The sequence below is a fragment of the Spermophilus citellus genome, assembly GCF_964194105.1.
Source record: "Spermophilus citellus genome assembly, chromosome: 10".
Lineage (NCBI taxonomy): Eukaryota > Metazoa > Chordata > Mammalia > Rodentia > Sciuridae > Spermophilus > Spermophilus citellus.
Genome location: NC_138197.1, coordinates 98238104 through 98253220, shown reverse-complemented (window position 1 = coordinate 98253220; position 15117 = coordinate 98238104). Strand labels below are relative to the sequence as shown.

The window sequence follows — 15117 nt, the reverse complement described above, 5'->3', positions numbered from 1 at the left end:
AGCCTCCTGAGCTGCTGGGATTACAGGCGTGAGCCATTGCGCCCAGCAAAAGCAAGTTCTTGAAGAGATATTCGTATGCCCGTGCTTATAGTAGTATGATTTACAATAGCTCAAAGGTAGTAGTGATAGTAAGCCATTGACAGAGAAGTACGTAAACAAAATGTATATATACGTACACATTTCATTCAATGAAATACTATTTAGCCTTAAGAAGGAGGGGAAATTCCAACATGTTACAGTGTGAATGAACCTTGACAACATTATACTAAGCCAGTTACAGAAAGGTAAATACTGTATGAATATACCCATATGCAGTACCTAGAATAGTTAAATTTGTAGAAAGTAGAATGATGGTTGCCTGGGACTGGTAGGAGAAGTCAGTGGAGAGTTGTTTAATGGATGCAGAGTTTCAGCTTTGCAAGATGAAGAGAGTTCCAGAGATTTCTTGCACAACTGTGTGAATATACTTAACAATTTTGGATTGTACACTTAAATTGGTTAAAATGACCCATGTGTTCTTTGTGACTGATTGGGAAATGTGTGGCTTACTTCTACTACCTAGCATTGTTAGAAAATGTCTTATCACATATCCCTAGATCAGGAAATGATCAAAATTCAAAGTAGGATTTCTTCTAATTCACATCCTTTCGTTCCATTATAAAATTGAAAAATCACGAGTCAAACCATTATTAGTTAGGTTTGTGTGTATGAGAAACATTGCAAATGAAAAATTGTCAGTAATACGCAGTTTGAATATATAATTTCTCTTACATTTTAAGATACTCATTGTAAAATGATGAAAACATCTAACTTCTGTATTATGGTTGCCAGAGTGTCCTTTATGTGCACCTACATGATGAAACACTTGTTATCATATCATTGATGATTTGTATTTATCCTTTGTAAGAGCTATGATTTGTAAAATTATGTACATATTGTTAATTTTATCTATGAATTTTATTTTGGATAGAAAAGAGGCTATCAAGATATTTATTTTTAAAAGATAAACAGTACCTACAACATGGTCAAATCTCAAAATAAATATGCTTATTGAAAGAAGCCAAATAAAATGAGTATATCCTGTATGATTGCATGTTATAATATTCTTGAAATTGCCAGCTAACCTAGAGTGACAGTGATTTGCCTGGGAATGAGTGGGACAAGGAATGGCAGGAGGGGAATTAAAAGGGAAATAAAGAAACTTTGGGAGATAAACTTTTTTGTTTTTTAGCTTGATTGTGATGATGGTTTCATAAGTATATGTGTATGTCAAAACTGTCCAAATTGTGAACCTTCATTGGCAACTATATCTCAAAGAAACAAAGTACAAACCAAAAAAATGGTTAAGATGATCAATTTTATCTTAATAAAATTAGTTTAACACCGGGGATTGAACTCTGGGGCACTTGACCACTGGGCCACATCCCTAGCCCTATTTTGTATTGTATTTGGTGACAGGGTCTCACTGAGTTTTGCTTAGTTGCCTCGCTTTTGCTGAGGCTGGCTTTGAACTTGCAATTCTCTTGCCTCAGCCTCCTGAGCCACTGGGATTACAGGTGTGTGCCACTGCTCCTGGCTATCTTTAAAATTTTTTAAAATCTATGTGTACATATAAAATTACTGTGTGTGATTTCCATTGAATTCCAATATATTTAGTATTATCAAAACTGAGCTTTACTAATGTAGATAAGCTTTACTTATGTAAATAAGCTTTACTTATTAGGACTAATAAGACCTAATAAGAAAGAATATGGGATCTGCCTTGAGAGGGTTGGCTCCTACCAAAGTATGGTTTATCAGGAAATAAATGCTAAAGATTAGAAAAGAATAGAAATTAGGCAAATCCCTTTAAAAAGACATTTTAATTCCTTGGATTGGGAAAATTTTAAAATGTCAACTGGTTTGTTGGGGAAAAAAACTTAGACACTAAAGCTTAGAAAATATTTAAATAGCTAAAGTAGAACTGGGGCATTATAAAAACTGATTGAAGGTATCTAGCCCAGGAAAAACAGTGTACTTTAGACAACTGTTATAAACTGGAGACTAGATAAGCACACAGCAGAGCTTTTAAGAGCCATATTCTAGGAACATTTCCAAGTCAAGGTATTTTCTAGAATGGAAACTGAAAGAAGAGAGAGGTATAAAGTATAACAACCTAGAAAGAATAACTCAGTCTGCCTATCTTGCCCTATCAACATAATAGAAACCAAAATTAATGTACAGAAAGCCAATAATTTTCTGTCAAACAATAATAATTCAAACAATGGTAAATCTTTTTATGCTGCTGTTTGTCTGATATAGTTAACATTTGTTGTGAATTACAAATGGCATGAAGTTCTAAAACTTCTTGCCTTTGGTTTTCTTGTACATAACTGATTAATTCAGTATTGATTAATTGTGCTAGCAAATGTTCTAAGTGCTAGATATTAACAAAGGAAAATAATAAGACCATTTTTGTTCTTAAGGATTTCACAGTATAGTGGAACTGGCAGATATTTAGAGAGATTGAAAATACAGTGTGTGCTATGTGGTAAAATATATAGGAACATGTACGAGAACAGAAAAAGCTATGACTAATTGCAATAGTTAGGACAGGTTCAGAGTGATGGTATTTGGAGAAAGTTTGCTTGGGAAAGAAGAAAGCTGTTGGACAGAAAAGGTATATGTCAGGCGCATTGGATATATAGCATATGTAAAGAATTCATTATAACTGGAATAGAGACAGAAAGTTGGGATGGGATTAATAGAAGGAGAGGCCTAAAAAGACAGGCTGGAACCAGATGGTGAAGGACATTTGTAGACGTTGGAATAGGTGAAGCAAAGATCTTTCATGAGGAAATTAATCTGATTGGATTTAGTTTTCAATAATAAAAGCAGATGGCAATTTGAAGGATGCAATAGAATGTGAGATACATGGTGGTGCATATTCCTTGAAGAAAGCTCTTCATTTTGTCAGTGAAAGATAAGAGCCAAAACCTAGTGCATTTGAGATGGAAAAGAGTAGGACTGTCTTTAGGAACTGTGGAAAATTAGAACAGTGTGAAGAAGAAATGAATGTAAAGTTGAAGGAGGAATTAAGACCATCTCACTGATGTTTGCAGTCAAAGATGTAATGATTAGATGAGTTAATGTGGGAGAATGGAATAAGGCAGAAACAGAACTAGGGAGTATGAGTTTGAAGACATATAGACATATTTCGTTTTCAGTAGCTAAAGGACATCTGGATGACAGCTTTTGGTGCATTATTGGAACATAGAAGATATCAAGATGAGAAATGTAAATCTAGAACAGTAGATGAAGGGAAATTTTGAGAACTAGTAGGTGAGGTGATGCTAGGAATGAAAAGCCAGAGTAAATCCTTCTTATGTGCAGGCATTGATCAAAAAGGCTTTTCATGCATTGTCAAATGTTATCTTCACAACAATTCTATTAGATTTATACTATTACCTCCATTTTATAGGTGAAAAATTTGAGGCCTAGTAATTTGCCTGAGGTCACACAGGTTAGTTAGAAAGCAAGAGTTATATAGTTCTGTCCCAGTGTAACAGATATATTGAGCCCACACTCTGCCCCACTTTAAAACACTGCGTTTTATTAAGAATGTCTCCTAGAAAACACTTCATGATGTTCACTTTATACATAATGAGAATGCATGAATTTATATAGTATAATAGTTATAAAAAAACATAAGGTAATCTCTAATAGATTTTAATAATTATAAAAAGCATAGTAAATACCTCTTCAGATTACCTTGCTAATAGATATATAATATCAGATTTATATTTTAAAGTTCTTTAATCATTCTTTTGACTGTATTATAGTATGTATGATTAGTCACTAGTTATGATTAAGAATATTGCCTTTGAAACTAGTAAAGACTGAATAGAAGCCAAAAGTATTTTTGATTTATATTTTAATATGATTTTCCTTATTTAGCTAGGGTCAAAATCCATTTTTGATTCTTAACTGAACAAATTCCAGTTTAATTTTATTTCTGTTATCTAAGAGATTTGGCTACATTTCAGTGTAATACTCAGTGCTTTTAACTAATACTGACAGTTGTTAGTCTAATCACTTTATTATAGTTTCCCTTCATTATTTTTGTTTTTTAAATCCTTGCTGCAGTTATAGTTGGTGAATCAAGGACCAGTTAAATGTATAAATGTTTTCTCTATTAAACCATAAAGCAAGACAAGAGAAGAATCATAGAATTTTAAAACTAGTAATAATAATCACACCTGTGCTGGGGTTATAGCTCAGTGGTAGAGTGCTTACCTAGCACTGTGAGGCACTGGGTTCAATCCTCAGCACCACATAAAACTAACTAAATAAAATAAAGTTATTTTAAAAAATAATCAACATATTAGTGTTTACTCCTGATCTAAACACTTTACATAGGTTAGTTTTTTAGAACAACTTAATAGGGTAGGTACAGATATTACCCCCATCTTACAAGTGAAGAAACCAAAGCATAGCACAGATTGTGTCTTGCTCAAGATAATATAGCTTGTCAAGAGATTCAAGCACATCATACCAGTATCCAAAGAAGTAATGGTTTTAAGTTTTTGATGAAATGAGCAGGTCTGTTTTTCAATCATCTTTTTCTTTTCTTTTTTTTTTTTTTTTGTTGTTGTTTGTTTTGGTTTTGTTTTTTGTTGTGTTGTTTTGTTTTATGGTACCAGGAATTGAACCCAGGGACACTTACCTACTGAGCCACATCCCTAAACCTTTTTTTTTTTTTTTTTTTTTTAATTTTGAGATAGAGTCTCACTAAGTTCACAAAGTTCTGAGGCTGGCTTTGAACTTGTGATCCTCCTGCCTGGCCTCCTGAGCTTCAAATTACAAGAATGTGCCATCACACCCAATCGTGTTTTTAAAACATTTTTTGGAAGAACAAAGTGAAGGACTTTTCTAATTTTCTTCAACATGTAGAATATCCCTTTATATATACTTTAACTTTAAACTTGAGTTGTTTTATATATATACTTTTATGATTACACAGAGATACACATATATACATAGTGTCTGTCTGTCTCTCTCATGATTTGTGGCCAAAAGAAGTGATTTCTTTGTAATTAGATAAAGATAGCATAAAGTTAGATGAATATAGAAGTAGGTATTTTTTAATTTCAAGTAGAGGAAACGTAAAATAGCAAATGTAAGTCACAGTGTTTAAGATTGTGAAAATAATAGAGATAAAATAATAAAGAGGTAATGTTTTAAAAGACAGCAAAAGAATAAAGAGTAAGAATCTAAGAAATCATTTGCTAAAAATATTGTTATTAGTGTATTCTAATTATAGCTTTACAGTATGGTTAACATTAGACAGCGTCTTAAGTATACTGATTATCTTCTGATAAGAAATTTTTGATAGGTAAAATAACTATTATAATAGTGGTAACTTTTTTACAAAAGTTAAAATAGGTTGTGGTCATTATTTATGGATAGTTTATATAGTTGACTGTTTGTAAGTCTATTGTAAAGACGACTGGAAAGTCTTATTGTAAGTTTCTTTCAGATATGGTAGTGAGAAATTCAGTCTCTAGTTTGAAGAGGCTTTTCCCATAATTGTATAACCTTGGGGTTTTAAAAATATTTTTGAATTGTTGTATACTTTTTAAAAGTTGAGCTTCAATTAAGTATTGAACAAGTTTAGTTGTCTTGAAAAAGCTTGGTAATGTGCTAAGCAAGCAAAAGTAAGGCTTTGAGTTGGGTAAAGGATAATAGCTTACCCAGGAGCACAGAGGTTATGCTTACTAACCTGTGTGGAGATCTGGATTGTTAGAAAATGGAGTGGTGTAAGAAGACGACGACTAGAAATGAAGTTAAAAATGCATTAAGATCACATCATTAAGACCAAGTTTTTCTGCTACATTTGAGCTATGTCTCATAAGTGGTAAGCAGCCATTGTGAAACTTTATATGTAGAGAAGTATTTTGGTTTTTTCCATCTGGCGGCAGTGAGGGGAATGAATTGGGAACCACTGAAGCTGAGTAAAGGTTTGTGAGATTAAGGTGTGAGGTGTGAGATGTGAACAGAGATACAGTGACAGGAGCCATCTAGAACAGTCTAGAAGATGGCAACTCAAAATCTTGTAACTAAATGGAGATTGGGAATAAGATAAAGGGAGGCATTCAAACGACCCTCAGGTTGCTGGGTAAATGGTGGTACCTAGTATAAGAAATATAAGCAGTAAGCAGAGTAGTTAGGAAAATCAAATTAAGATTTTAGCTTAGCGTTTAAGCTCATAGTATATTATCTTAATATATTATTCTTTTAGTATCTTGTTCTGTTCTCCAGGCTCAGATATCCAACTGACTACTTAATTTCTCTGACTAGATTTCAATTAGACATCTCAACCTTCACATTTATGAAATTTGAAATTTTAGTTTTTCCAGTTGCATGGGCCAAATACATGATTGATCCTCTACTTCTCTCTTTCTCCTATATACAAATTAATATCTATATCCAACAACAAATTCTTTTGTTATGCCTTGAAGAATTCAGAATCTAACCAATTCACTTGTCTTCACTACTTCACTGCAGTTCAAGTTACCTTCATCATTTGCTTAGATTGTTTCAGTGGCCTCCAAATTGATATCTCAGTTTTATATCTTAACTATCCAGCATAAGTGATCATCCTAAATTAAATCAGATTGTATCACTTTGTTCATGTCCTCACTATTCCATAGATACCCTGGCCACCTTCTGTATACAAGGAACATTCTAAGCAGGCTCCCACCTCAGAGGCTACTGGTACTTTCTTGCCTCTGCCTAAAATGTTCTTCCAAATAATAGAGTGGTTGACACCCACCTCTGTCTTATTTTAATATCATCTGATCAAAGGCACCATTCAGTTCATATAAAATAATAGCCCCTTCTAATTACTATTTTTTACCCCTTATTTTCATTCATAGGCATATCTTGCCATATAACAGGTACACTTCTATGGTCAAACACCTAATAAAGTATTTGCCATGTAGTAGATACTCAGTATGTATTGGAGAAATGGATAGATGGATGGAAAAAATCCTTACCAGATAGTTGGATATATGGATATGGATTATGGGAGAGAGATTAGCTGAGAAGATTAAAAAGTATTTGTGTTACTTATTTTTTATTCATTGTTCACTTAATTAACATTTACTGACCCTTTACTTTATTTCAGTTCTTCTGCCCAAATAGTGGATTTACAGGATATAAAGATAGTATCCATACTTTTGTAAGCTCATAGTTTTATAAGACAGATTGTAAATACATTATGGTGTGTTATTTATTAGATATCCAGCAGTTGAAACCATAAAACAACATGAGATCAACAAAAGCATATCACTTAGGAATTTCAGAGTTACCTTTACTAATTAATTTTTTTCCCCAAGAAGTGAAAGTTTTTGAGGTAGGAGCTAGTGTGTCCTGTCCAGTTTTGTATTCTTCCCACTTTTATTACAGTGCTTATATATGCTTTTAAGTGAATAAACATCTAAATAACTTAATAAAATTATAAAAATAATCCTAATGGTATGAATAATGTACTATGTTAAAGAAAACAAGTTTAAGGTCTTATATATTCTTAGATGAAGACAAGACCTCCAAATTAAAGCCAAGTTACAGTGTTCAGTAAACATTCATTCCTACTAGGCTAGGGTTTAAAAAACTGGTCAAAACAGGAAATATAAATTTGAGAATTTGGGGTTGGGGCTCAGTGGTAATGCACTTGCCTGGCATGTGTGAGGCACTGGGTTCATTTCTCAGCACCACATAAAAATAAATAATTCAAAAATAAATAAATAAATTTGAGAATTTAAAAAAAAAAAAAACTTTGTCTTTTTTTTAAACCCAAAGATTATCTTAGGAAATGTTTAAGCTTTTAAAACCTGAAGGAGTAATCAGAAAAAGCAAAATGAAAACCAAAATAATATTGTGGGGCAAGCACTAATCAGTAGAGAAGGCTAGTAAGTTATCTACAGTGTTTCCGTATTCCTTTATTTAATATATTTTAAGCAGCCCATTTTTCAAAAATATGCTTTCATTTTTAGTTTTCCTTTGAACTTTAAATATTTTGGGTTAGCTTTTTAGCATAGAAACAGCATGTTTTTAATAAGAAAATGATTGTTTTTATTTTATCAGGGGTTGATATAGAGGCAGCTCGAAAGGAAGAAGAACGAATAATGCTTAGAGATGCAAGGCAGTGGTTAAATAGTGGTCATATAAATGATGTACGGCATGCAAAATCTGGAGGTACAGCGCTTCATGTTGCAGCCGCTAAGGGCTATACAGAAGTTTTAAAGTAAGTATTGGTTTTTTACAGAATTTATTGTTTTGCTTTGGTTTGTTTTCTTTATTTCATTATTCCTTTTCTTTAAATGTCAGCAAACATTATCTTGGGGCAGCTTATAAAGAAGTAAATGTCTTTCTTCAGTTAGAAAGAGAAAATTACCTTGAATGTGATTGCTTTTGTTTTGTTTTTTCAGTTTCATTTTTCCCATAAAATGAATTTACATTGTGTGTTACCTTCTGGGCCAATAAATTATTACACATTTTGAGGTTCTAATGTGTAGAACTGACTAATTCCTGAGACTAAGAACAATGCTCTATGCATGTATCATCACATTGAGAGCTTGGTTTCTGCTGAGTATTTATTTACATATAGTTTATCTAACATAAAGTTTTTACTATAGATTCACTAGACTCAGAATGTTAATAGTATAATACTAAATATCAAGCCATGGACAACTTTGACTATCTTAGGGCTGGCTATGTATTGATTGGCCAATTTCCTTATAACAAAGTTCCTTTATATCTATCTCTCTCCACCCCAACCCCTGGCTCTCCTCCACCCATCTCCCCTGTCTCCCCCCCCCACCCCACCCCACCCCTGTCTCTCCCCCCTGCCCTCCCAGTCTCTCCCCAGCCTGCCCTCCCTGTCTCCCCACCCCACCCTCCCTGTCTCTCCTTCCTGCCCTCTTTGTCTCCGTCCCCCACTGCCCTCCCTGTCTCCACCTTCTCTCCCCCCTGCCCTCCCTGTTCCCCCTATCTCTCCCCCACCCCACCCTCCTCTAGTCTCTCCCCCTCCACCCCCACCCCATCTCTCCCCCTCCACCCTCATTCCATCTCTCCCTCTACCCCAGTCTCTTCCCCCCTCCTGCCCTCCCCATCTCTCCCCCCACCGCTGTCCTCCCTGTCTTCCCCCCTTCCCCCCTCCCTCCCTGTCTTCCCCCCTCCCTCCCTGTCTTCCCCCCTTCCCTCCCTGTCTTCCCCCCTTCCCTCCCTCCCTCCCTGTCTTCCCCCATTCCCTTTTGTGTGTATGAGTGTGTGTGTGTATGTATTTATTTTATTTTATTTGGTATTGGAGATTTAACCCAGGGATACTTTACTACTGAGCCACATCCCCTAGTGCTTTTTATTTTTCATTTTGAGACAGAGTCTCACTAAGTTGCTAAGGCTGGCCTTGAACTTGCAATCCTCCTGCTCAGCCTCCTGAGTTACTGGGATTACAGGTGTGTGCCAGTGTGCCCAGCTCTGTGTGTATATATTTTTTACTTATGCTCCAACTATATAAAAAAATTACCCTGTGTGTGACTTTTGTTATGTGTATGTGAGAGGACTAATAAGACCATCCCTCAGATCTATTTTACCCTTTGTATTGCTTCTAATCCATTTGAGCTTCTGTTAATCAATATCTTCTTTACTTCTCATCAGTAAAACTATGGAAGTGAGTCACCAATTCCCAAGTTTCCTCCTTTTCAGTCTCTATTCAACTTCTATAATGTAGTCTTTCTCCTAGAATAGCGATGTTATCTTTTGTTTGATTTTCTTGTCTCCTGTTTCTTTCTAATCTAAAACTTTTCAGAAGTTTTAACCCCGTTAGCGAGTCATGAAATGAACATAGTGAGTTACTGGCAGCATTTAATAAATAAATAAAAAGTATCAAGAATATTGCATATCTTTACTAAAAATTATTTCTTAAACTCTTGTCTCTGTAAACATATATGAGAGTACTGACTTGAATGGGTTTGTAGACTGCTTTAATTAGTTATCTTAAAGTCCTTTGTTAAGGTTCTCATTGTGCATCAGGATAAATATTAAACTACTCAGTACATAAGACTTTCAACATCTGGCCACTATTCTGCTCTAAAATAAACCATCACCATTGCAAGCATTTTGCCAGCCACATATATCTACTTAAAGTTCTGCTATGATATCTTAATGCCTACTGCTGTTTCTGTCTACATTGATTTTTCACCATCTCTTCAGCTTGGAGGCAAATTCCTTTTTTTTTTTTTTTTCAAATTCCATTTGAAAATGACCTTAGTGAAAGTTCATTAAGTTCCAGGCTATTAAGCGAAAAAACAAAACACTGAACACTTCATTCATAATTGATATGCAACACAGCTACAATAAGTTGCCATATTTATAATATTGCAGAGATTGAAACATTTGGTATACTATGTTAGCAAGGTGAGAGGAGAGGGTACTGGTGGAAGCATAAGTGACAATTGAGCAGATTCTTTCAACTAAAAGTTGTTCTTTTGTTCAGCAGTTCTACCTCTTGATAGAATATTTTTTACAGATACCCATGTAGGAAGAAATGTATGTGCTAGTAGCATTATTACTATTAGCTACAGGAGAATAGTTTTATAAATTATGGTACATCCTTTCCCTGGAATATTCTCCAGTAATTAAAACATGAATGAGAAATCTCCTAATATGTTGTTATAGTAAGAACACTAGGGAGTATTATGAAATGTCAAATTCAAGGATAAAAGCACATATCGTTTGTTTATTTTTTAAAATTATATTTGTGTATGAAATCTTTCAGTAAGGGTATAGTCAAAATAAATATTGTTAACCTGGCACACTGGTACATGCTTGTAATCCCAACAGCTCCAGAGGCTGAGGCAAGCGGATTGCAAGTTCAAAGCCAGTCTCGGCAACTTAGCGAGACCCTAAGCAACTCAGTGAGACCCTGTTCCTAATTAAATATAAAAAAGGGCTTGGGGTATGACTCAGTGGTTAAGTGCCCTTGGGTTCAATCCCCAGTACCAAATAAAAATAATAATAATATTGTTATGGAGCTGGGGGAAACTGGTTAATGTTTAGCTGTAGGAGAGTGACTTCCCTTTATTTTTTAAATTTTTGTGAATAGGTAATTATATGTAAGTAAATCAACAAAAAATTTAAAAATCTGCTTCAAATGTAATTTTCTTCCTGCCTCTCCCCCCAAACATACAACTCCTTTCAATTTGATTTTGAGTATTAAAATTCTGTACTCCCATTGCATCTCCATTACAGAATCTGTGAAGGCTGATTATTATTTTTCATTATTTTTGTCCTCCATTAGAAGCTCCTTGAATATAGATGGTTTATTGTTGTTGTTTTATTTTTAAGTGTCCTGGTGGGACTTGGCATATACAGAGAATCATGGCTGTTGGGGAAAAAAAAATGTGCATCTACTTCCCTCTTTACACAGATTCCCAAGCATTTACAATTTTATGTTATTCAGGTATTTAATTGTGTTTCCTAATAAGGATATTTTTTATTATCTTATGTTCCAGTATTATTTCTGCCTCTCCTAATAAAATTTCTGATAACATATTAGTGGAGATATTGCTTTAATAAAAATAATGGGCATGGCTTTAAATGTTGGTCTTCAGACAGGTGTCAGGCCGTAATATAAGAATTTTATAGGAGAGTTAGTAATACTAACTGTCACTACAATCTTTTTTAGATGAAAAGAATCCCTTCTCACGCTCAGTATTTTAGAAAGTAAGGCAAGGGTACACTACACTAGATTTCATGAATTGTGAAGTATTGAATGTTCTCCTGTGTTTGGAAGACTGTGCTATGTGCAATTTATAGATCCATTCTTTGTGAATGGGTCTAAATGAAATAAAGGTCAAATTCAATGTGCAGTTAGAGAAATACTGACATAATATATACAACTCTTTATATTGTTTTAAAATTTGTTTTCTAATCTTGTTGATGGTTGGAATATCTGCTTTCTACTGCTGCAATAGACTCAATCCCTTGGAATATGTACTTTATTTTGTTTTGTTCTTTAGAATGAGATTGTCGTTTTTTCTTCACAGTTTTTCATGGTAGGTCATAAAGATTTATAAAAGCTTTCATAAACCAGTTCCTTAACTACAAGGCAGCAAAACATTATATTTATAATATAAGTTTGTTTGATTCCAGTATATTTTTAAAACACATTTAGCCTGAGAAAACATCATATGACACCTGAAGATAATTCCAGTAGTAATCAATTTTACATACAAATTGATCTGTTAGTTTTTGATTTCCATTGAAAAAAAAATCATGGACTTGTCTGTGAAATTTTCACTTACAAGTGATACTAACAAAGAAGTAATCAATCTTATTAAACCATAAGACTTAGAGTTGGTAGGAATTAATAAAAAGCCACACTATTATGACAACAACACAAGGTCCTCTTTTTCTGAGTGGTTTCTGAGAATTAACTTTTTTATTTGTCCTAGTCGATTTATTGAGGGCAAAGGAAATTTGAACTCTGAAAAGAAACACATTGAAATTTTTCGTTAAATTTCATGGTATAAAGCTTTGATAATATTTGTAATTTCTAGGTTTTAATGATTATCTAATTCACTATAATCTCTTTAGACTTTTAATACAGGCAGGCTATGATGTTAATATTAAAGATTATGATGGCTGGACACCTCTTCATGCTGCAGCTCACTGGGGTAAAGAAGAAGCATGTCGAATTTTAGTGGACAATCTGTGTGATATGGAGATGGTCAACAAAGTGGTAGGCCTTTTAAATGTATTTTAACTATAGAAATAAAATTTTACTCTCAAAATGTTGTAAGACTGTAAAGTATATTTTTACCATCTATATTACAGAATATTTTGCCCAACATTAGATTTATTAGTTAATGGTTTCAGTCTCCCAAATGAGGTGGTTCTGGCCTTGTTCTGTAAAGAAAGAAGGAAAACATACATTTAGAGAACATTTGAGTACTTTCATTAATTTTTAAGAATTATTAAGAATTGATAAATTAAGAAAATATTTTGCATTTCCTTATAAATGTTTTCTGCCATCACTGAGTTGGAACATGTATAAAAGATGTTTCTAATTCTCTTTAGCCGGTAGTCTCAATAGCCTGCTTATAGTGATTAAATGGTATGAATAGTGAAATGAGAATAGTAAAAACCATAAAATTTTATTTCAGATAAGATTATTGTGATGCAATATTACAGATGAGAAAACGATTCAGTGAGGTAAATGATTTACTTAATATCATACAATTAGATGAAAGGAGGAAGCAAATATCATACAAATTATTTTTCACAAAATCATGAAAAGATTCACGTTACCAAATTCCTTGTTAGATTAGATTTTTACACTCTGTCCCCTTTCAATACTATCAGTTAGTTTACCAATGTAACCAGTATTCTTGCTAGTCTCCACCCACTCCTTCTTGGTAGATAATTATCACTTAGCAACACTAGGAGAGCTCAAAACATGTGTCCTGTAGTGAGCTTATAGCCATAATTTCATAAAATATTTCTTATATATTGCCTTTCATAGGGTAATATAGTGAAGTACTTACCAGAGGTGCATGAAATGTCCTCATCTTTATTCAAACCAGAGCCACCTAATTCTGTTGTGTCCATTAACCCTTTAGGTCCCAAGTCTTCGATTCTGTGAATATTTGAATGAAGTTGCCACAGATGCATTAAAATAGGTTGGGAATCTAGAGCTTATATATATATTAATTATTATTATTATCAATTAATTTTATATTAATTACATACTTATATTTTACCTTGTTATATAATCATAAGTTTTTCAGGTGTTTCACATCTGAGATAATGGAACAAAATGAGTTTATAATGGTGCAGGTGCTGGTTTCTCAGGCAACTGCAGTTTCTAATGGGGAACCTGCAGTAGAAAGAGAATGTGACATACCACATGCCTAAGATTTGTCCATGGGTAAATCATTGGAGATTGAGCTAGTAAGGCGGATTCCTGTCCTAGTTTCCAATAAAGAAGCCCTTGAAATTACTTTGCTACGTATTTTATGTAAAAAATGTGCACGTAAGAAAATCATAGAAAGTAGTGAAAATCTTCAGGAGAGTCAAGGTAAAAATTTTTGAGAATGATTCATCTGAAAGTATATATTTGTACTTACATATAAATATATTTGATCTGGAATTTTGAGTCAAAACTTTAAATAATTTGCTCTCTCTCATTTCTGTTATAATGGTTTTCTGTTTTGTGATCAGTGTTAGAAGACAAAGAAATGTTGATACAGTTAACTAAAAAGATGGCAATTTTAGCTTTATAATTCATGTTTCTCTTTTTTCCACGTTGAACTTTTCCTTAGAGTTAAGATTTATCTGAAGAAATTATTGGATACCTGTTACCCTTTGAACTCTGGTCTGCATTCTTTTCTCTCTCTCAGTGACCATTTGTTAATGCAATACTGAGAATTGCTTCATTTAATAATAATTATGGCTTCCAGATAAGACTAGAAAAGAGATAGATAGTAATTGAAGTGGTTTTCCAAAAAGATTATATTACTTCCTTTTTTTTTCTTAGCTGAATTAGTATTCTAGTGAAACATACACAATATACAGTATGTATGAGAAAAAAATTGCTTTTCCATCCAGTCTGCAATTGTCTCTTTCCTAGGTACAATTCATAACTATACACTGGGAGGGAAAAAAAATTCACTTAAATTTTTTTAATCCTTTTGTTTCTGTATTACTATGATAGCAGCTCCTTATGTCACCCTAAATTTAATCTATTTTTTTCATTCATCATTTCAGTGGATCTTTATATGATCTTGAGATAATCGTGACTTTTCTTAGAATTTTATAACATTCAAACTCTTCACATATATTATCTAATGTTATCCTTTTAACAACCTTATAAAGTTGTTAAAGAGTTTTGCAGGGGCTGGGGATGTGGCTCAAGCGGTAGCGCGCTCGCCTGGCATGTGTGCGGCCCGGGTTCGATCCTCAGCACCACATACCAACAAAGATGTTGTGTCCGCCGAGAACTAAAAAATAAATATTAAAAATTCTCTCTCTCTCTCACTCTCTTTCCTCTCTCACTCTCTCTCTAAAAAAAAA

The 15117-nt window shown here is 33.6% G+C and overlaps 1 protein-coding gene across 6 annotated transcripts in view; it reads left to right on the top strand.

The window, feature by feature from the left end:
* The window catches only part of PPP1R12A (protein phosphatase 1 regulatory subunit 12A), a 139851-nt gene that overhangs the window by 67257 nt on the left and 57477 nt on the right, over nt 1–15117 (top strand). For all 6 annotated transcript variants that reach the window (XM_081310752.1, XM_081310751.1, XM_081310750.1 and 3 more), the window contains exons 4-5: nt 8128–8287; nt 12640–12784. In XM_081310752.1, coding sequence (XP_081166878.1) covers nt 8128–8287; nt 12640–12784 — 305 coding nt within the window. The remainder of the gene's footprint in view (nt 1–8127; nt 8288–12639; nt 12785–15117) is intronic.